The 24,179-nt window shown below is 44.3% G+C and overlaps 1 protein-coding gene across 1 annotated transcript in view; it reads left to right on the forward strand.

Moving 5' to 3' along the window:
* The window catches only part of LOC123072244 (uncharacterized), a 9,241-nt gene extending 7,951 nt beyond the window's left edge, over nt 1–1,290 (forward strand). The window contains exon 2 of the mRNA XM_044495809.1: nt 1,054–1,290. Within this exon, the coding sequence (XP_044351744.1) occupies nt 1,054–1,061 (8 nt within the window). The 3' untranslated portion in view covers nt 1,062–1,290. The remainder of the gene's footprint in view (nt 1–1,053) is intronic.
* Nucleotides 1,291–24,179: the final 22,889 nt, after the last annotated feature.

The following is a 24,179-nucleotide window of genomic DNA, read 5'->3' on the forward strand; positions in this document are numbered from 1 at the left end:
GATAGCCGCCTACCAGCGATTGGCCACTGCTGCCGCACCCTCGGCTGCCGCTCTCCCTCTTCCTCCTCGCCTTCCGCGTGCCGCCTCGGCTGCCTCATGCCGCCCCGTCCCGTCGAATGCCCTCGCATGAACGCGGTTGTTGCCCGCCGCCGCCGTCCTGTCACCTGCCACGTATTAATGCGGCTGGCGCCCCCGCCCGCCTATAAGTCGGGTGCCCGGCTGTCTCCCGCCGCACACACCACCACTAGTAGAAAACAGGGCTAGCCCATTAGTCCCGGTTCAGTCACGAACCGGGACCCATGGGGGCATAGGTCCCAGTTCATGAGGCCGGGGGCCGGCCCGGCCTCGTGGGGCATTGGTCCCGGTTTGTCTGGCCCCTTTGGTTCCGGTTCCAGGCATGAACCGGGACCAATGGGCCTCGCTCCTGGCCCACAACCATTGATCCCGGTTCGTGGCTGCAACCGGGACCAAAGGGTGTCCTTTAGTCCCGGTTCCAACCACGAACCGAGACCAATGAGATGCCTATATATACCCCCTCGCCCGTGAGTAGAGCACTCCACTGCTCGGTTTTTCTGGCCGACCGTTGGAGAGCTTTGTGGTGCTCTAGCTCACCTCCTATGCACATGAGGTGTTCTATGAAATGCCCGAGTTGCACTTAAGCTTTCCCCTCTCGAAGCTCCTTGACCAAGCTCCATTTCCCTCGAGATTTGTCTAGGTTTGGCGGTCCGTCCTATCCCGTCCCCGTCCTTACCGCCGTTGATCGCCCGTGTCGATCTTGTTGCCGGCACCACCGTGGTGAGACTCTTGATCTTATGTTCTTTCTGAAAGAAAAAAAGTTCTAACTTGTATGATTTAGATAGATACTTGTGTAGTTTTCTTACTTATTATTGTTTGTTATTATATAGTGCGATGGTTTTGTTATCCGCCTCCGTCGGTCCTCGTGCTTTCTATGATTTGGATGTGGTATAGATATTATCTTTTATGACTATTAGCTTCATTTAGTGTTTATGACAATTATGCCAAGCAACGTGACATAGATTTTTTATCTAGCAGGTATGTGAACTGGAAATTCCAACCGACCCTGTTGTCGAGAGGTCAAATTTTGTTGAAGAAGAAAACAATTACTTGAAGGAAAAATTGAAAAAAATTGAGAAGGAGAAGATGATATTGGAGCTGCATGTTGCGGATGTCGTCGATGATCACAAGATCAAGATGGATGCAATGCGCTTGAAGATTAGAAAGATTAAGAAAATATGCCGTTCATACCGAGGCTTGGTATCATTATGTTGTTGGATCAATTGTTATCTTGGTTGCGGTTATGATCGCATTTGTTGTTGCATTGAAATGTTTTACATAGTTTCAATGTATGGTTTAATTAGATGCTCCGAAGAGCTCTATGTTGTTCAATGAGAACTATGTATGTACTTTGGTTTAATGTGATGATGAACTTCTATTAATTTGGTCACTTTTCTATTCATGATGTTAGCAGATGAACCGGCAATGGATGTACGGTAACAGATGCACCTTTAAGTACATTAAGGGCGTGAATAATTTTCTCATAGTGGATGAGGCAAACAAGCAGAATGGTTTTATGTGTTGCCATGCCCTATATGTTGGAATACGAGGTCTTACTCTAACTCGAAAACCCTTCATACCCACCTTCTTTATAAGGGTTTCATGCCACACTATACTATTTGGACCAAGCACGGAGAAAGAAGGGTTATGATGGAAGACAATGAAGAAGAAGAAGATGATGACAACTATGTGCCCCCTGAATACGGTGATGCTGCAATGGGGGAAGCTAAAGATCAAGAGGAACCAAACAATGTGCCCGATGATGATATTCGCCGGGTCATTGTTGATGCAAAGAAACAGTGTGAAAGTGTAAAGGAGAAGCTGAAGTTCGATCGCATGTTAGAGGATCACAAAAAAGGGTTGTACCCTAATTGCGAAGATGGCAACACAAAGCTCGGTACCACACTGGAATTGCTCTAGTGGAAGGCAGAGAATGGTGTACCTGACAAAGGATTTGAGAAGCTACTAAAAATATTGAAGAATAAGCTTCCAAAGGATAACAAATTGCCCGACAGTACGTATGCAACAAAGAAGGTTTTATGCCCTTTAGGATTGGAGGTGCAGAAGATACATGCATGCCCTAATGACTGCATCCTGTACCACGGTGCGTACGAGGATTTGAACACATGCCCGGTATGCGGTGCATTGCGGTATATGATCAGACGAGATGATCCTGGTGATGTTGACGGCGAGCGCCCCATGAAGAGGGTTCCTGCCAAGGTGATGCGGTATGCTCCTATAATACCACGGTTAAAACGTCTGTTCAGGAACAAAGATCATGCCAAGTTGATGCGATGGCATAGAGAGGACCGTAAGAAAGAAGGGAAGTTGAGAGCACCCGCTTACGGGTCGTAGTGGAGAAAAATCGAGAGAAAGTACTGGGAGGACTTTGCAGGTGACGCAAGGAACGTATGGTTTGGTTTAAGAGCGGATGACATTAATCCTTTTGGGGAGCAGAGCAACAATCACAGTACCTGGCATGTGACTCTATGTATCTATAACCTTCCTCGTTGCTGTGCATGAAGAGGAAGTTCATTATGATGCCATTTCTCATCCAAGGCCCTAAGCAACCCGTCAACAACATTGATATGTACCTAAGGCCATTAGTTGAAGAAATTTTATAGCCATGGAATGGAAATGATGTACATGTGTGGGATGAGCACAAACAACAGGAATTTGACCTACATGCATTGATGTTTGTAACCATCAATGATTGGCCTGCTCTTAGTAACCTTTCAGGACAGACAAACAAGGGATACCACACATGCACGTACTGTTTAGATGACACCGAAAGTATATACCTGGAAAAATGCAGGAAGAATGTGTACCTGGGGCATCGTCGATTTCTTTCGACCAACCATCAATGTCGAAAGAAAGGCAAACATTTCAAAGGCAAGGCAGATCACTGGAAGAAGCCCGCCATCCGTACCGGTGATCACATACTTGCTATGGTCAATGATTTACATGTAATCTTCGGAAAGGGTCCCAGCAGACTATCTATTCCGAATGACGCTGACGGACGCGCATCCATGTGGAAGAAGAAATCTATATTTTGGGACATACCCTACTGGAAAGACGTAGAAATCCGCTCTTTAATCGACGTGATGCACGCGATGAAGAATCTTTGCTTGAACCTGCTAGGCTTCTTGGGCGTGTATGGGAAGACAAAAGACACACCGGAGGCACGGGAGGACCAACAATATGTGCACGAAAAAGACGGCATGCCTCCAAAGCAGTATGAAGATCCTGCCAGCTCAGTATGAAGGTCCTGTCTGGCTTCTCGTCGAATATAAAGTGAATAATAAATATGGTAGAGAAAAAGTTTCGGAACCTAAATAAGACGATGAAGATTATCCATGGTGACGGTGCAATAAGCAAAAGACACAAGTGAAGAAAAAGTGAAGACTTTCTCTCCACAACTATTATGATGATGCCTTTGATCTAGAATATCACTAAAGTTACATGTGAGGAAATGAAATGCATTTTGTAACAGATGAGTTTCCGTCCGAAACCCTGATACTTCGAGAGAGATTGTCCGTTTTGTACACAAAGTGCATCCAGTTTTTGCGTAACCCTCTCAACTTTTTGGCACATGCTATGTGGGTTAAATGATGATACCATGCCAACTTTCAACCTTTTCAGAGTTCATTTGTAGCGCTTTTCAATTTAAGGGTCATTTAGCTCAAAAAAATTAGTAAATGCATGAAAAATACCAAATGAAGTCGGAAAGGGTTGAAAATTGATGATGTGGCTTTGAATGGTGCATTTTGAACAAAAAAAATCTGGAGTTGAAATAAGTTCAAAAAAATAAAATCCCTTTGTAGCAGATGGGTTTTCGTCCGAAACCCCGATACTTCGAAAGAGATTGTCCATTTTGTAGACGAAGTGCATCTATTTTTTGTCGTAACCCTCTCAACTTTTTAGCACATGCTATGTGGGTGAAATGATGATACCATGCCAACTTTCAACCTTTTCAGAGTTCATTTGTAATGCTTTTCAATTTAAGGGCCATTTAGCTGAAAGAATGAACTAATAGCAAAAAGAATGAACTAATAGCAAAAAGAATGAACTACAAATAATCAATTATAATATTATGTTATGATCAACTAAAAAAACTATAATTTCTTCAATAGCAAAAATAATCAACTAAAAAGCTTTTATCAAACTCCAATAGCAAAAGGAATCAACTAAAAAACTTTTAGAAACCTCTAGTATTATTCAACTAAAATTATATAAAGTTTATGCAATTAAAATTATCAAAGTATTTTCTATTCAAAACATTAAAAGCAAAAGGAATTTTCATAAAGAATTTTTTTGTAGAAACTTTAATAGCAAAAAGAATTATCATAAAGATTTTTTGGTAGAAACTAAAATAAAAAAATCTATTTTTGAATATAATGATAAAACACAGTAGTATTAAATAGCAGGAAAAAGAATCACTCAAAAATCTATTTTTATAGTAAAGTTATTCAAAAACTAGCGATTCACACAAATTTCAAAAATTCAAATTTAAACTATTCAAATTGGAAAACTAATGGCAGTAACAGAAAGTTTATATTTTTATTACCTAAAGCAATAAGAATCACTGAAAACTAGTAAGTACTTTGTTGTAAGTAGTAACAAAATAAAATAAATAAAGCAAAAAAGAAAATAAAAAAATGGATTTTTTTTAAAAAAGTGCCACTTACTAGGCCACCATGGCCTGAATACGACTAGAAACCCAACCATGGGCCAGGATTCAGGCCCGTAGCAGGACCAGTAGGCCCACAGACACGTAGTGACAGATTAGGCCCGAAAGCCTGCAGTTGAGAGGAGCTCGAGAGGGTGGGCGCAACAGCGCTTATAAACCACTCTCGAGCTCTCTCAACTAGCAAGGTGGGACTAAACTTTTGGCCGCGGGCAACACAAGTCCTTTGGTCCCAGTTGTTGACACCAACCGAGACTAAAGGGTGCATTTGTACCGGTTTGTGGTACCAACCGGGACCAATGCCCCCCTTTATTCCCGGTTGGTGCCACCAACCAGGACCAAAGGTCCCTGTTTCCCGCCCTTTGGGCTCCTGAAAACTGACCTTTGGTCCCGGTTGGTGGCACCAACATGGACTAAAGGTGGGCATTGGTCCCGATTGGTGCTACCAATCGGGACTAAAGGTCTGGCTATATAAGCTAATACTTAGGATTTTTTCATTTCATCTTCGCAGTGCCGAGCTCATCGATGCCGCCAGGCTGCCCCGATGCCATCCGCCGCCCCCGCCGTCGCCGTCGCAGTCGCCTGTGCCCTTCCCAGGCCCGCCCCCGTTGTCGCCGTTGCCGTTGCCGTCACCCCTGCCCCGAGCCCGCGCCTCTGCCCCGACGCCGTCCGCCGTCGCCGTCGCCTGCGCCCCTTCCCAGGCCGTCATCGTCGTTGCCATCTCCTGCGCCCCTGCCCCGAGCCCGTGCTCCTGCCCTGCCCCCGTACGCGTCGTCGCCCCTGCCCCCTGAGCCCACGTCCGCGCTCCCGCCCCGTCGTCACCGTCGCCATCCTCGCCGCTGACCCCGCACCCCTACCCCGACGGCACCGCCCCTCGTACCTGTTCGGTCAGGCCGGTGCCCCCTCCTCCATGTGTCCTCCCTTTTAATTCTTTGTTCATATAGATAATCATGTGATATTTTTTGTTCATAGATGATCATCATATGATTTTTTTTGCTCATAGATGATTATATGATGTTTTTTTGTTTATATATATGATGATTGTTTTTTGCATTTTTAGAAAAAATGTATATATGTATGTATGTTCTAGGTTAGTAGATTTTAGGTTAGTGGAGAGGAAAAAGGAAAATAAGGAAAAAGTAGAAAAGAGGAAGAAGGAAGAAGGAAGAAGAAAAGAAGGAGAGGAAAAAGGAAAACAAGAAGAGGAAGAAGGAGAAGAAGAAGGAGAAGAAGAGGAGAAGAAGAAAGAAAAGGAGAAGAAGAAGGAATAGAGGAGAAGAAGAAAAAATAGAAAAAAAAATTCTATTTTTTTATTCTTCTCCTCTATTCCTTCTTCTTCTCCTATTTTTCTTCTTCTATTTTTTCTTCTTCTCCTCCTCTTTTTTTCTTCTTCTTCCTCTTCTTATTTTTTGTCGGGAACGAGGGTGTCGAGGATCGCCGAGCAGTCTAGGGTCGGGAACTAGGTTAGATTGTCGAGGGTCGCCGAGGTGTAGAGGGTCAAGGGTCGTCGAGGGGTCGAGGGTTGAGGGTCGCCAAGGGATGGAGAGGGGGATGTCGATCAACCCCCTCTTGCTCGACCAACTCTCGAGGACACCCAAATCATAGAAAGAAAATGTTGTCGATCTCCTACCCCCTCCCGCCCCTACCCGACAAACTCTCTCGAGATTTATAAGAGATTTATCAAGAATGCCCCCATTATGGATGTGCATAATTAAGTTGATCGAAATTTTTCCTGATCTCATCTACATTCTATATGTCCATGTTCTCTTGTGTCAAAGTATTGAAGAAATCCATGGTTTCATAATTAGCCGGAAGTAACAGGCGCATGACAGTATGAAGCTCTCCAAAATTATTTTGGAACGGAGTCCTGATTGGATAATTCGCTTTTTGTTATGAAGTTCTGGAAAGGCCTTCCAAATAGCGATATTCGAAAGGCTCTTACTGCACTTCGTACGAAAAAGCGAATTATCCTATCAGGACTCTGTTCCAAAATAACTTTGGGGAGCTTCATACCATCATGCACCTGTTACTTCCGGCTAATGATGAAACCATGGTTTTCTTGAATCCTTTGACACTAGACAAGGTGACATATAGAAGGGTAGATGAGATCATGAAAAATAGGACCATTTTCTGCACATCCAGAATGGCGCCATCTTGTTAAATCCCTTGTTTGATATTCATGAGAGAGGCGGTCCGAACGTCAGACATTCATGGGAGAGGCGGTCCGGGCCAAACCCTAGAAGCATTGCCGAGGCCACCCCAAACCCTAGAAGCGTCGAGGCCACCCAAAATTACCAAGTTAAAAGAGCGTTGTCAAGGCCACCCCAAACCCTAGAAGCGTCGTCGAGGCCACCCCAAACCGTAGAAGCGTCGAGGCCACTAATTAATATTCCTTGTTGTGGTTAGCTAGCTAGGTCTATGTTACACTATTAATATATCCATCTCTCATGTTTATATATTAATTGTCATGTTGTAATATTTGCAGAAACTATGGATCAACAAAGAGACTTCGAGCAAGAAGAGATATTGGGGGACATAATCCGCGACGGACATGATGTCTTGTCGTATCTCAACGACACCGATGGTCTAGAAGGAGAGGAAGCAGGAGGTGATCGAACAATGGAGGAGGAAAGTCATGATGATGATGGCTCCGACGATCGAACGCCGGTGGAAGAAGGAGACCGTGATGATGGCTCCGGTGACCGAACGGAGTCAGGATCGGCTGTTGCAAAGTCTGGCGAGGTGTATATATATATATATATATATATATATATATATATATAAAGCCTGTGCTGACTAGCTAATTGATGCATTAATTGTTTTGGTATGTACATATGTTAACTCTTCTTTCTTCTTTTATAGCCCTCCGGATTGAGCCAAACTTCGGTAACGAGATGAGGCCCAAAGAAAAGGTTGCACGTGGATGAAAGGTTCACGATCATAGCAATCGCGGTCGATGGCTAACCGATTGAACCTGAGTGGACCAAGGATGCATTTTCTGCTCAGTGCGGAGCTATCGTTAGGGACAACATCCCGATCAGTCTCCAGCCATGGAATAAGCCTAAGAAAGAAGACCCTCAAGTTTCTTATGTCACTGATGGAGAGAAAGATGATGTTTGGACCTTGCTGAAGGCAAATTTCACACTACCGATAGAGGAGGATCCGAATAAGCCAGTTATAGAGCAACTTGTCAAGTCGTATGCTCTTAAGAAGATGGCAGAGCTATTCATGAGGTGGAAGAATGAGTTGAAATCAAAGTTTGTCGACAAAAAGAAGACTCCAGAATTCATCGGCCGATTTGAGAAGATAAGAGATCACTGGCCCGCATTTGTGGCCTAGAAGACATCATACAAGAGTAAGAAGATGTCAGAGATAAACAAGATAAATGCTGCAAAGAAGTAGTGGCACCGCCGCACGGGGTCAGATGGCTACCTCAAAGCCCGACCGTCGTGGGACAAAGCTGAGCAGGTCCTGATTGATAAAGGAGTCGAACCAGAGACATTGAATTGGCCTGGACGTTCGAGAACTTGGTTATTTGGAGTCGGGGGAACTTTGGACCCTGAAATAGGGAAGTTCCGTTGGACGGACGAGCAACTTGCAACACCCATCAAGAAGCTTCAGGCAGCAATCAAGGCAGCGCGGGAAGGGGCGTTCATTCCGGACAGAGAGAATGTCGAGCTGACTGAGTCCCTCGGAAATCCTGAGCACCCTAGACGAACAAGAGGCATGCCAGGCTCCGTTTCGTGGAAGATTAGGTTTCGCGGCTAAAGAGTACTGAAGCTAGAGGAGAGCCAGCGAGGTGCCGACCAACCATCTCAGCGGCAAGAAGCTACCCTAGAAGCTACCCCGCCATCTCAGGGGAGAAACAACATGGCTTCCACGGAACTTGTTCAGCAGCCTGACTTCATGGCTCCAAGCTACCCCGTGGATGCTATCACGGACGCTGAACATGGCCAGCTTATGACGAAATGGCAAAACATCACCTTGAAGGCAGCTGTCAGCACTGTTCCACCTCCTCAACACGACGAAACTTTTCACTACCATCCGATTCCAGAGGGCTATGCTGTTGTGATGGCGGATGAAGTAATGGAGGGATTTGAGGAGCTTAAGCTTGACTACCCTACAGGTGAAGGGGAGATTCACCTGGGTCTTGCTCTGAAGACTCCATGTCTATGGTGTAAGGAGTACATCAAGCTTCCAAACTGGACGCCTCCGCCTCCTCTTCCTCCTCCAGTGAGTCAGGGCACTCCACCTCCTCCTCCGGCACGTGAAGGCACTACGGCTCCTTCTTCGTCTCCTCCGATGAGCAGTCCGCCTCCTCCGGCGCGTGAGGGCACTACGGATCCTCCTCCGCCTCCTCCGGCACGTCAGAGTACTCAGCCTCCTCTGGCGCGTCGGAGCACTCTGCCTCCTCTGGCGCGTTAGCCGACTCCGCCGCGTCAGCAATGGCGGAAGAGAGAGGCTGCCGCTCCGACGGCTAGCAGTAGTACAAGCAAAGAAGGGAAGAAGTTCTAATACGATCCATCTCTCAAGGCTCCGGAAAAGTTACCTTATGAGAGGATCGAGATGGAAAACGAGGACATTTGTCATGCCGAAGTGAGTGACGTTTTTCCACCGAAACCTCCACCTCCGAAGCAAACGATAGATCCGGTGAAACTGAAGTGGACTATCGATGCCCTAAAGCGACCACCGCTGCCTCCGCCGGATTCCAACTATGAGGACACTATTAAGAAGACATATAAGGAAGCGGAGCAGTCGGGAAGTTTGAGCAGTGATGCAAGGTTAGCAGCATGAAGAAGTAGGAAACAAATTCCCCAGCTCGGCGAACAAGCGAAGCATACGTGCCCCCCGCTCAAGGTGTCTAGCGATATCGTCGCTAATATTCCAGGGATGGTGCCCGGTACCAATCTTGGTGATTACCTGCCTGATGATGTACCCATTGAATTCATGGAGGTGGATGAATTCAGATACGAGTACGGGAGGTCTCTCATCAAACCTGATCAACCTCGTCTAACAACGATGATGCAAAGACTCCATGACTGGTACATGGAAAGATGTAGGCAGTCTGGGAGGCATACTTTGACGATGAGAATTAAAGAGGAGCACGAGCTCATTGGAATGGATATTTTGAATATTGAATTTGACGAGTTATTCTAGTTATACAATCAAAAGGCCCTCGACAAAACAATCATGACTTGCTACTGTCTGTAAGTACTACTTTTGTAATTAAGTCTCTGTATATAGCTCAACTCTTTCATTGCATGTATATATAATTATCCTCACTATATTATGCAGGTTGAAGATCATCAAATGCAGGAAAGCAGATATCCATGACATTGGGTTCATTAACCCAAATATCATACATGAATACATGGTCAAACACAAAGCCAAAGAGATCGAGGACAACTTGCTACAATCGTTGATTAAAAATCAAAACAATGATAAAATACTCTTTCCTTATAACTTCTAGTGAGTGTTACTGTCTTGTGCATATTTGGTTTCCCTTACTCGAGGTTAATTATAGTAATGTAATTGATGAGTTATGCATGCGTGCGCAACTTTCACTTTATTTTGCTAGAGATTAAGCTTGAAACTGGAATAGTAACTGTCTTGGATCTAGAAGAAAAAATCTCGAGGAATATGCGAGCATGACTGATATGCTCCAGAGGTAAGTTCAATCGATCATTATCGCACCATATCGGCAACTTTGTTCATTTCCCGATATCAAGTAATTATTCTCTTTGTCTGGCAGGGTTTGGAAACAGTTCACCACTATTGCTCCGACACTGTCAAAGGAGCCACGACTACACACCCAAAAGTAAGTACTACTAGCTAGTTCCGTGCATCTCCCATTAATTGTAGCTAGTTTCATCAAAACCATTAAGCATGCTTGCTTATAAGTTTGATTGAACTCTATTTCTCGTAAAGGTCTTGTGGCAGGAATCCGAGAATGATTTTTGTGGATACTACGTTTGTGAGTTCATCTACAACTCGACGAAATCTAAGCGGGGGGGGGGGGGGGGGGGGGGGGGAGGGGGGGGCTACTCCAAAAAGATTTTGTTGTACGTAAACAATAATATTCACAATTTGATTTTATTACCATCATTTGTGTTGAGTTCCATTCAGATACATGTATTGACCCACTTCTTTAAATTAGATGTGGGAGATGCGGGATGAACTCCTACCACATGATCGCATACGATCAATTCAAGAGGAATTGGCGGGATTCTTTCTTGACCATGTCATAAATAAAGACGGAGAATACCATGTGGAAGTTCAAATAGACCTTAGATGTTAGGGCCACGGTTTGTAAGAGATCTTATATTATATATATGTAGCTAGTAGCGTTGGATAGATATACGGAAACTTGTTGTTCGACCAATCTCGCGGAGAAAGAGAGGTCGGTCACTTCTCTCTGTATATGTTCATCATGAAGACTTGTGTACTTAATGGTTCCTTCATTTTCTTACTAGCTAGCATGTCGAGTTCTCTCTATACGCGTGGTAGCTAGTGTCGACCAAGAACGGAGATAAGAGAGGTCACATCTCTCTAGCTATTAGCTAGCTAACACAATATATGAAACCCCTAAATAATTAACCCTCCAAAACCTCCTAACCCCCCCTTTAAAAAAACCCCAACTCCTGAGCTGCTGACGCGTGGATGCCATTTGGTCCCGATTGGTGTTACCAACCGGGACTAAAGGCCCTCCTGCCTGGGCTCGCCGCAGCGTCCATGTGGAGCACCATCTGTCCCGATTCGTAAGCGAACCGGGACTAAAGTTGTTGGGGTTTAGTCTCGACACGTTAGTCTGGTTCTAGAACCGGGACTAAAGGCCATCTGGAAGACAAATGCCCCATTTTCTACTAGTGCACCAACACCCTCTCCATTGCTCCCGCCTCCCCCCCGCCACCCTTCTCTCCACGTCGACCACGTCGTAGTAGCCATATCGAGCAGCGACTCCGATGATAGCGCGACACCAAGGTCCCAGCAGTTGAGCGTGACGCTGGGCCAGACGAAGGATCTGGCCCGGTTCGGCCTCTATGTCCCATCGTCGGCGAAGGTTCCACCACCGTGAAGCATCTCTGCCAATGACTTCGCCACGCAAGTCCCACCGGCGAAAGAAGAGGAGCTACGCGCCCATCTCGTCGGTCGATGGAACATCAAAAGTCAGTAGCGGTTTTGGAGGGGCAAAAATTTGTCGAGGCGATCACAACGTTCAAGCGGGCCGCGAGAGGTGAGAACCCCTGCCCCCCTCCCCCCCGCCGCCGAAGCCGGCCCCTCCTACGTCCGCGCCCCTATCCCTGCCTCTCCCCCTACCCCAACGGATGTTGCAATCCCGCTGGAGCAGGCGGCATTGCAGCAGGACAATGACCCCGAGGACACACCAGGCTTGCTGGCGGTGCTGACAGCTTGGCGGAGGAGGCCTCGGTGACGGCCGTGGTAGCTGCGCAGGCAATGACGGCTATGGCGACCACGGAGGATGATGAGGACTGGGATGTCAGCGATGATGATAGCGGTGATGCAACGGTTATTGTAGGATCGAAACTATGTGAGGAGGGAGGGGGTGATTAGACTACTTGGCAAAATAAAAATCTAGCCTTTTCCCAATTTTAAGTCTTGGCAGATTTTAGCAACTTAGCACTAGTCAAGCAATCAACCTACACATGCAATTCTAAGAGTATAGCAGCAGAATGTAAATCATTCAATATGAAGGTAAAGGGGAGGAGTTAGGAGGGAGAAAACGCAATGTAGACACGGAGATTTTTGGCGTGGTTCCGATAGGTGGTGCTATCGTACATCCATGTTGATGGAGACTTCAACCCACGAAGGGTAACGGTTGCGCGAGTCCACGGAGGGCTCCACCCACGAAGGGTCCACGAAGAAGCAACCTTGTCTATCCCACCATGGCCATTGCCCATGAAGGACTTGCCTCACTTTGGTAGATCTTCACGAAGTAGGCGATCTCCTTGCCCTTACAAACTCCTTGGTTCAACTCCACAATCTCAATAGAGCCTCCCAAGTGACACCTAACCAATCTAGGAGATACCACTCTCCAAAAGGTAATAGATGGTGTGTTGATGATGAACTCCTTGATCTTGTGCTTCAAATGATAGTCTCCCCAACACTCAACTCTCTCTCACAGATTTGGTTATGGTGGAAAGATGATTTGAGTGGAAAGCAACTTGGGGAAGGTTAGAGATCAAGATTCCTGTGGTTGGATTGGAATGTCTTGGTCTCAAAACATGAGTAGGTGGTTCTCTCTCAGAAAATGAATGTTGGAAGTGTAGGCATGTTCTGATGGCTCTCTCCACGAATGAAGAGTGGGTGGAGGGGTATATATAGCCTCCACATAAAATCTAACCGTTACACACAGATTCCCAAACTCGGTGAGAACGAATAGTGAAACTCGGTCAGACCGATTCAGTTCAAAATGTGAACGTTAGGCTTTTCGGTGGGACCGACATGATCAACTTGGTGGGACCGATGTGCTAGGGTTAGTGCATACCTTGATCTCGGTGAAACCGATCACATGAACTCGGTGGGACCGATTTCAGTAATAGGCAAACAGAGAGTTGGTCAGGCAAACTTGCTGGGACCGATCGCTCATTTCGGTGAGACCGAAACGTTACGAAAAGGAAACAGAGAGTTTGCATTGCAAACTCGGTGGGACCGATCGCTCCTTTCAGTGAGACCGAAATGTTACGAAGGGAAACCGATAGTTTGCAATCCCATCTCGGTGAGACCGAAGTGATTAGGGTTTGTGGCAGTGGCTATGTCAAATGAACTCGGTGGCACCGGATAGATCAAATCAATGGGGACAAGTTTGACTTTATGTTTAGGACATATGTGGATATGAGAAAGTGGTTGAGGGTTTTTGGAGCATATCACTAAGCATTTTGAGCAAGTAAGCACTAAGAAACACCTCACCCCCTTTTAATAGTATTGGACTCAATGTGATCTTGGATCACTTAAATGAAAATGTAGAGTCTTGGGATTTTTGCCAATATGTGTCCTTATCATTTTGAGGGGTCCACATATTTAGTCCATGCCATGCAAATCATTGAAGTTTTTGAAATGACCATCTTGAAAGAGTATTAGTTCAATGAGCTATATGTTGTTAAGAATTACAAAACACACCCAGAGATTAGTTGCACTTTTAGTTATCGACATGGCCGTTAGTGACGACGAGGAGGAGTAGATTAGGGTTTTTTAAGTCTTAGTTCAAAGTCCATTTGAATCATTGTAAAAAAAATCCTAAAAATGAATGGAATTTGAAATGTTCGTCTAAACCTTGTTTGCATCAGCTTTTAAATTGAAAACATTGTTGGTCGGCTGATTAGATTAAATTATGTGGAATATGTGAAGAATTTAAAAAACATTGCATGATGAGTGGCCGGAAACAATTTTTTTAAATTAAAAAAAACAGATCGCCCCCCTCCTACTCGAACAGTCACCTCTAAAGATGGTAATATTTTAGTCATCTCGGAATGATACCAAATTTGTCCAACAAGTCGGCATGCCCATTCCAATAGTCCATGCAAAATTTGAACAAATTTCGGCAATAGACGCACGTTGCGTCACGTCGGGGCAGTACTTTAGGATTTTCTCATCAGAAAACCCTCAAAAATGCATAAAATGTCAGAAAGCAACGAAACTTGGCATTGATACTTCTCATGATGATACAAGGCTGTAGAAAACAATTGGGGTCCATTTCAAGGATGTCAAAAAATGTCCTTTCAGACGGACCCTTCCCGCCGTACCCGAACGGCCTCCTGGGAACATGGTAAATTTTTGGTCATCTTCAGAATGACACCAAATTTGTCCAACAGGTGGGCATGCCGATTCCAGTAGTCCCTGCAAAATTTGAACAAATTCCAGGAACATACACACGTTGCGTCATGTCCCGACAGCATTTTAGGGTATTCTCGCCAGAAAACCCTAAAAATGCATGGAATGTATAAAGCAATGAAACTTGGCATGGATGTTTCTCATGATGATACAAGGCCGTAGAATTTTTTTGGTTCATTTGAAGGATGTCGGCAAAAAACGTTCTTTTAGATGGCCCTTCCCTCCTACCCGAACGGCTTCCTAGGAAGATGGTAATTTTTTGGTCATATTCAGAATGATGCCAAATTTTGCTAGCAAGTGGGCATGATCATTTAGTAGTCCATGCAAAATTTGAACAAATTTCTGAAATAGACGCATGTTGTGTCATGTTCGGTAGTATTTTAGAATTTATCGCTAGAAAAACCTACAAAATGCATGGAACGTCACAAAGCAATGAAACTTGGCTTGGATAATTCTCATGGTGATACAAGGCTGTAGAAAAATTTGGTTTCATTTTTAGGATGTCCGAAAAATTGTCCTTTCAAACAGACCATTCCTTCCTACCCGAACGACCTTGTGTGAACGTGGTAAATTTTTGGTAATCTTCAGAATGACATCAAATTTTTCCAGCAAGTGGGCATGCCCATTCTAGTAGTCCACGCAAAATTTGAACGAGTTCCGGAATAGATGCACGTTGTGTGTGGCACCCCCGCTCAGAGGAACCGGAACACCCTGTATTCCAGCCTAGAGATCAAGTCTTCTGGAATACGACACTGCTTGACATAGAAAAAATCAGCTCTTATTACAAATGATATGTGTACAGGGGTTCTGAGACCCAAGGATTACATCGGCACGATGACACTACACCTGCTAAGATAGCTCTATGCTGGCAGCAGAACAACTCGTAGCAGCGGAATATCTCCTAGCAGCGGAACACGGACAACGGTGGTGGACTCCACTCCACAGGAACTCTAGCTGGAACACGTATCCCAGCTCGCAAACTCAGACTCCTCGACAAGCAATCAATCATGGTATGACATACAAACTAGCATGGCACGCCAGGTGAGTACTTTGAATGTACTCATAAGCTCACATCAACCAAAGCAATCAAGACAAACAACATCATGGCATTTACAGGTTAAACAATTAAGAGCATGATACCACTAGAACAACATAAGCATGGCATGACATGAACATGTTGAACATCACACATCTAGAACCATATGAAATGAACATGGCATGTTACTCATGATGTGAATAGGATGATACTAGGATGCAACATGTTTGAGGTATCATGGACCAACTTACTTTGTTCGAAGGTTACATCGTAACCACCATCGATATAGCAATCTCACTTACCATTGTGGTCATCACGGGACCACTTCATCATTATCAAGAATACCATCGTGATACTCCCGTGACCACATAAATATCAACCAACTTATTTTCTCATCGAACTAGGGTTGTTTATTAGTCAGGTTGTTATTACTGTTGGCTCATAGTGTGACCTACTACGAACTGGGCCCATATCTGCAAGCGCGGCTATAGATAGATTATACACTCTGCAGAGGTTAGTACACTATACCCACACTATGGAACCCAAGGCCTCGTGCTCCTGTTCGGGTGGACCAACGGCGTACCGACAAACCGATCTTTTGCATGACACTCTCCCTCCACTCTGACAAACTCCCCTTTAGGCTAATTCATGGGTGGCCCCGGATGCCACTCTGGATGTCAAACGGACACCATGGTAGCAAAACAAAAAAACTGGTCGCAAACGGGGACAAAAGTGCGCAAACAACTCGGGCACACAAGGCTTATGGCTGCCTACCTGATCAGGGTAGCGCGCGCACATAACCTTCCCTAGTTGGAGGCACCGGCGGGAGGCATGAGAATAGATCGCATTAAGGCCTTCCCATATAGGCAAGTGTGACTGCACTGGTCAGCTTGATTCGAGGGCACTATGACTCAGCCAACAGATGTTCAAGTTTGATTAAAGTCCGGTTAGACTTGAATGATGGTGAGTCATGAAAGCATGATGCAATAACGATGCTTATGAACATAAGCATGAATGAGAAGCATAACCACTAACCATATCAACAACAATAAATGATTTATTCTACCAGATGCAAATGAACATGGCATACCGATGATCATAAATAGCACCAAGTATAATAAATAATAACACTTCAGATGAACATAGCATGATCACTAGCATCAGAATATAATTACTAGAAAATAACAGGATAACAATATAGGAGGTAAGCATCTAACCAACTAGGTGCAAATAAACATGGCATAAAGATGAGCATTGATTCATAAGAATACCAAGTGTTCACAAAAATATTAGCATGCACAAATTAATTAAATATCCAAGTAAAAAACCATGGCTACTGCAAGACCATCATGCAAGTGGCTATCGTGGCTTGCCTAGGGTGGAGGGTTCTTCGGGAAGAGTGCGAGAAGCTCACCAAAAGATTCGCCGGACACGTTTTTCTCTCAAAAGGGGCTAAATAATGGCAAGGAAAAATGGTCATTTTCAATATATGACAACATAATGAAAATAGTACCAACTGAACGGGCTTGACGAGACAAGAATGTGTGATTTGGAATCACCTGATTCGGAGCTATGGTCGCAAAGATACGGACGGTTGAAGGCCAGGGACTAGTTGGTAAAACAAATATTCACAAACGGGTGCTACTTCTTGAGCTTGCATTGATTTTTCTCTTTAAGAGGAAAGGGTGATGCAGCTAGAGATATGCATTTCCCTTAGTTAAGAACCAAGGCTTAAATCCAGTAGGACGCACAAGCAAGCCTCAAATATATGCACCTGCACAAACTAACAAACACTTGCACACAACGCGAAAAAGGGGTTGTCAATCGCTTCACGGCCACAAAGAAGAGTGAGATCTAATGGAGATAGGTATAAAATATAAATAAAAGTGCAAAAAAAATATAAATAAATTACATCAAGGTATTTTTGGGTTTTTGATTTTATAGATCCAAAAATATATGATGGAAAATAGACCCGGGGCTCCACGTTATACTGCGTGCAAAATGGCTGTCAGCAATGCTTAATTGGAGGACAGGCCCAGTGATTTTGGCGGAAGGGGTCGCACCGTCAGACGGGGCATGTGGGACGGGGAAGGAGGAGGATGGTGTGGGTGGGGTGTGGATTACCTGACCATATCGATGAGGCCATGCAACAAGAAGAAGGGTCGCCGACAAGGAGGCAGCGTTGCAAGAAGAATGGTCGCCGGTGAGGAGGCGGCGCTCAAGAAGAAGGGTCTCCGATGAGGAGACGGTGCTGCAAGAAGAAGCACTACAAAAAATACACTTCTGTGATGATACGTGTTTGTTACAGTAGGTCACGTTTTCTGTCATGCATGTACATCCATGACGATTTTACGAAAGAATCAAGATAGTCATACCTGTGCTATCGTAGAAGTGTTCCATGACATTACCAAAATTATCATCACGGAAGTGTCCACTTCCATGGCGATAAATCGCACATCATAGAAGTGCTTTTGTCAAGGGTGACCGACACGTGGCATCCACCATAACGGGTGGCCATTAAGCTATCGGGTTCCCGTTTGGATCCGATAACCCATTAACAACCCGGACCAATGGGGATTTTCCACGCGTAAAATTCTCAGTGACTAGAGGAACCACGTGTCGGCTCACCGTTGGGACATATGTCATCCACTCAATTGACCGAAGGCTCCTATGATACGTCGACACGTGGCACAACCCAACAGAGGTCCATTCCAGTGAAAAGGCCGGCCCATTTGACTTGGTCAAAAGGTAGCGGACCGGCCCACAAAAACCTGTTAACGGCCTATTTGCATATAGCCCATTTACAGCCCTCTTAGTCACGACCCATTAAGGCCTATCCAAATTAGGTCCAGTAGCATCATTAGGGCCGACCAATATGATTCCAGCCTGTTGTAACTTCCGGCCCATGTATGGCCCATGACGTCTTAAGGCGCATATGAGGCCCTTTGTAACTCTTGGGCCATTAACGGGCCGTGGTGAAACTGGCCCATAATTAACAGTGTATCGCTTTATACCCATTAACGACCCATTATTCCATTGGACCGTTTCCAGCCCTTGTTACCTTTCGTCCTTCTCAGGGCCCATTTATTCTTGGGCTCATTTCCAACATTCGTTTACTTATGGCCCGTTATTGGCCTTTTCTGCTTGTGGGCCAAATTCAGCCCGTGGTTACAGTCGGCCCGTTTGTGGCCCATTAATCCATTGGGTCATTTTCATAGCGTCATCAAATACAACTGATTAACAACGGCCCGTTATGGTCGGCCCATGAATGGACGATTCCAACTCTAGCCCGTTTACGGCCCATAATGCGGTCCCTTATTGGCCATGTTTGGCCAATCCATCATATGGCCTGTAGAAGGCCCATTGATGCTTCGCCCCATGGAAGGCCCATTGTTTCTGTGGCCCGTAGAAGGCCCATTGTTTCTACGGCCCATAGGAGGCCCATGGTCACTATGGCAAATATGTAGCCCATGGTTATTGTGGCCTAGTTTTAAAAAATAGGTTAGTGCAGCCACTAGCAAACCGCGGAAAAAGAACTGCACTGATACAAGAAAACAAATAAACAAGACAATAAGAAAATAAGTAAGCGAGCAATTTATGCTAGCTATCACAGCTATTACACATATTACATACACTGGGCATCAAAGTTCACCACCAGTGCAAATATAGGGAACAAAGCAGCATATCACATACACTGGTTGTCAAAGTTGGCGACCAGTGCAAATAAATGCTGCAGCAAAACAAGTCCAGAATTGAAACGACCTCCGAAGAGCTCAAGAAACAATATCCCGGGTAGCCATAATGCTGGCAAGACGCTTAGCAAGCTTATTACCTTTGTATTGTTTGGCACTTAAATCCTCCAGCACTTGTTGTTGAACCAGAAAGTATGCATCTCAATTCTGCAAGGACTTCCTCAGTCCTTTGGCTTCCTGTCGCAGAACATCTGATCCATGTATTTCAACTTTAAGTTGAGACTCAAAAAGCCGAACTGATTCATGTAGCGAGTTCGAAGAGTTGGTGCGAGTAGTAGTGGCCAGTAACTCGAACACTACATCAAGACAGGACTTTGGGGTTGTTTTAGTGTCTTCAATATAGTTTTTATCAGCTTTCTTGGAGACCAACAGGGATGTCTCACTATCTTGAACCTTATATGCATCACTTCCTTTACCATTGCATAACGGGGTACTCTTCTCCAATATTTTATCCGCATTCTAAAAGAGAAACAAATAGACACGTCACATGTTTACCATGTTTTATATGAAAATCATTTTGGTAAACCAGATCAATAGTAAGGTGGACAGGATAATAGCATGAAACAAACATATAACTATGTAGTATGGTCACTGTATGGTTTATATCATTCTAGTTTATGTTGCCAAATCAAGATAGAGACAGTTCAAATCATATGTATTTATGACAAAGCAGCATAAAGAGAATATGTGTGGGAAACTACACAACAATAACAACACTTGTATTGTGCATGGCATTAGAACATAACTGTTTATTCAATTGAAACAGAAATCAACATAGAGCAAGTTAAAACAGCAAAAAGTTAAAGAAACAGGTTTAAAACATACCTGTTGCGCCATTGGAGTTTCAATTGCATCCTTCAAAATTGAAATTAGTTGGTATGAGTAAATACAGTGATGCAAGAGCAAAGGAGTATGAACCATAGCTACAGAACCTGACCTGAGAACAATTCTTCTTCTGCTTTAAGCGTTGACTTGGGGATCAGAGTGGTAGTCCTCGTGCTTTGGGCACTGCAGTTGCCTTACTCACTGCTCGTGTTTGGGTGCTCTGTGGTGGATAAGGTGTTGTGCCAACTGGAACTAGGTTACTATCTGCCGGGGTTGGGGTTAGAAGGGGTGTAGCTGGTTCTATGTCCAACTGGGTAGGGGTACAATCTGCGTGAGTCTGGGCCGGGTTATGTGTGGTGGGGCTGGTTCTTGGGAAAGTACAACTGTGGTTCTATCTGCATCGACAGGTAGCATGATCTTTTATGAAGACCATATTTTTACTCCCACAGATACTGCCATCACCCCCTCCGATTCAAATGGCTGATAAACAAGAAAAGTAATTGAATGTACAGACATTGTAAGATAGACACGTGCAATGGATAGTAGGTAAGAAAACAGGGCATGAAATAATTCACATTTATGTTGTCTAACCAATCAGAATAGCATGACATAATTTCACATATATGATGGCTAATTAAACATGATAGCATGACATAATTTCACTTGTATGATGGCTAAGTAAACAGGATAGAATGACATAGTCCAAAATATGATGACTATGTAAACATGATGTCATGATATAACTATACGATGTGTCTATGGAAGTGGTTGTCATGCCATAATCCACAAACATGCCGTTGATGGAAAAATGATGGCATGATCCAATTCATGGATAGAATGACATAATACAAATATGATGACTATATAAACAGGATGAGATGATATAACTATATTATGTATTTAGAAAATGGGTTGGCATGCTATAATTCAGATACATGCTATCTATGTAAACACCATGGCATGATATAATTCAAATATATGATATATATACTAAGCAAGTGATCAGAGGGCAATCACATATATGATGTGTGAACTAAGGAGATGGCATTCAATATTGTGTATATGATGTAAAAACTAAGCATTGCAAGACAACATATGCCTGATATGAGTAATATAACCCTGCCAAGTTTGAGCATACACCTCAGGGGGATAATAGGACTAGTCATCTGCCTCTGAATCCTCCTTTGAGGAGCTATCTGTAACCAGCAAGATATGTGCTACAGCAGGTAGCATTGTATGCTCTGAAGACCTTGTTTCCACTCCAAATACTTCAATCACTGCTTCAAATGGCTGATGCATACGAAGAGCAGTTGAATATACAAACGTTGTCGACAAATGCAATGAGTAATAAAAAAAGGATGGCATGATATAGTTCACATATATGACGCTTGGCTAAGCAGCATGACATTTCATAATTCACATACACAATGCCTTGCAACAAGATAGCATTGCATAATTCACATATATAATGTCCTGCAACAAGATGGCATTGCAAAATTCACATACATGGTAACTAGACACTAAAGAGGTGGCATTCACACAAAGCATGTCTAAACTAAGCAAATGACATGCCAATGCAACACAACATATGCACGATATGAGCAATATAACCCTGCCAAGTTAGAGCATGCACCTCGGGGGGGGGGGGGATAGGACTGGTCATCTGTCTCTGAATCCTCCTATGAGGAGCTATCCGTAACCAGCAAGACATGCGCTTCATTAGATAGCATTGTCTCCTCTGAAGACCTTGTTTCCACTCCACATTTTTCTATGAGCGTGTTGAAAGGCTGATGCACAGGAAGAGTAATTGAATGTACTAAAATTGTTGACAAATTTAATACGTAATAAAAAAATGATGGCATGATATAATTCACATATAAGATGACTAGCTAACCAGGGTGGCATTGCAAAATTCACTATGTGATGACTGGCTAAACAAGATGGCATTGCATGATTCACATATATGATAAAGAAACTAAACAGATGGCATTCACACAAAGCATGTCTAAACTAAGCAGATGACATATTTGATGTATAAAGTAAGCAATGCAAGGCACCATATGCATGATATTATTGGGGAACATAGTAATTTCAAAAAAATTCCTATGCACACGCTACTACGTACAATGTATGATACTACGTACAATGTGTTTAACACGCACAACACACACACACAAACACCATTTAGACTAGTAAGGTACACGTGCATTGCACGCATGAGATTTGGCAACCGAATTATAAATAAATACCAAATTATAGCATGCAAGCTTTGAGTAATATATGCATGATGTCGATGTTCACTTAATTCTTATAGTTCATCTCATTCAAAATCAATTAGTTTTTATAAAAAAGCTAATCTATTTTAAGATTCATGGAATTGTGCGTTGTAAAGCATAAAGTAAAACAAATAATGGCAATTCATGTAGAACAAAAATTTGGGCAATTATGATACGGAAGATTCTGGAACAAAGGAGAAGTGCTTGTGTTTTGAGGTTTGTGCATTATGCTTAAGTTCAACCATGGAGTCTTCTAGATTGTAAATGTGGCAGAATCTGGTGCATTGTAGATGATATCCAACGGCCAGTAGTGATAGAATAAAGGCTCACACCTTCCCTTTTCATGTAAATTTATAATAAACCTTGGTTTCTTATGGTAATGGTATATATGATTACTGTGATGTGGAACAAATAGAAGAATTCGTTGCTTTTAAGGGTGCTTGTCGGTGTCAAAACCGGCGGATCTCGAGTAGGGGGTCCTGAACTGTGCGTCTAGGCGGATGGTAACAGGAGACAAGGGACACGATGTTTTTACCCAGGTTCGGGCCCTCTCGGTGGAGGTAAAACCCTACTCCTGCTTGATTAATATTGATGGTATGGGTATTACAAGAGTTGATCTACCATGAGATCAGAGAGGCTAAACCCTAGAAGCTAGCCTATGGTATGATTGTTGTTCGTCCTACGGACTAAAACTCTCGGGTTTATATAGACACCGGAGAGGGCTAGGGTTAGACAGAGTCAGTTACAATGGGAGGAGATCTTCATATCGTATCGCCAAGCTTGCCTTCCACGCCAAGGAAAGTCCCATCCGGATACGAGACGGAGTCTTCAATCTTGTATCTTCATAGTTCGGGAGTCCGGCCAAAGGTCATAGTCCAGCCATCCGGACACCCCCTAATCCAGGACTCCCTCAGTAGCCCCTGAACCAGGCTTCAATGACGATGAGTCCGGCGTGCAAATTGTCTTCGGCATTGCAAGGCGGGTTCCTCCTCCGAATACTTCATAGAAGATGTTTGAACACAAGGATAGTGTCCGGCTCTGCAAAAATAAGTTCCACATGCCACCGTAGAGAGAATAATATTTACACAAATCTAATCTGCTAACGCATTCCATGGCATGACATCATGCCACGGCCAAGCCTTTATTCATTTTACCATTCCACCTCAGCGCGTTTAGCGAGGCGGTTTGCTTGGCACGTCTTGTCGAAGCAGAGATCGTGTCCCCTTATTCCGGGATTCTCATCAATACGGGCGTGGGTAACCCAACCGCGCCATTAACCGTGGCGCGTGGGAGATAAGCGAGTTTTATTAGGCCGGCGGGGGCTCGTAGTTTCGGCCGCCCATATAAAGGGATAAGAATCTACCCTTTCCATTTACGCCTTCTTCCTCCTTTCCTCATTCGTCCCTGCGCGCTCGAGCTCCAACGCCCAAGCCTGCACTTCCCACCTCAACCTACTCCAATCATGTCCGGAGCGGGAGGTAGATGGATGGCCTCCTCCGTCACGGAGGGGCAAATCAAAAAGTTGAGGAAGGCCGGATACTTGTCCGACGACATCGCGCACCGGCTTCCAGATGAGGGGCAACTCATCCCCACCCCCAGGCCCCATGAGAGGGTTGTTTTCCTTCCCCATTTCCTCCACGGACTAGGTTTTCCTCTTCACCCGTTTATCCGGGGGCTCA

This window comes from Triticum aestivum, chromosome 3B (genome assembly GCF_018294505.1).
Source record: "Triticum aestivum cultivar Chinese Spring chromosome 3B, IWGSC CS RefSeq v2.1, whole genome shotgun sequence".
NCBI classification, from domain to species: domain Eukaryota; kingdom Viridiplantae; phylum Streptophyta; class Magnoliopsida; order Poales; family Poaceae; genus Triticum; species Triticum aestivum.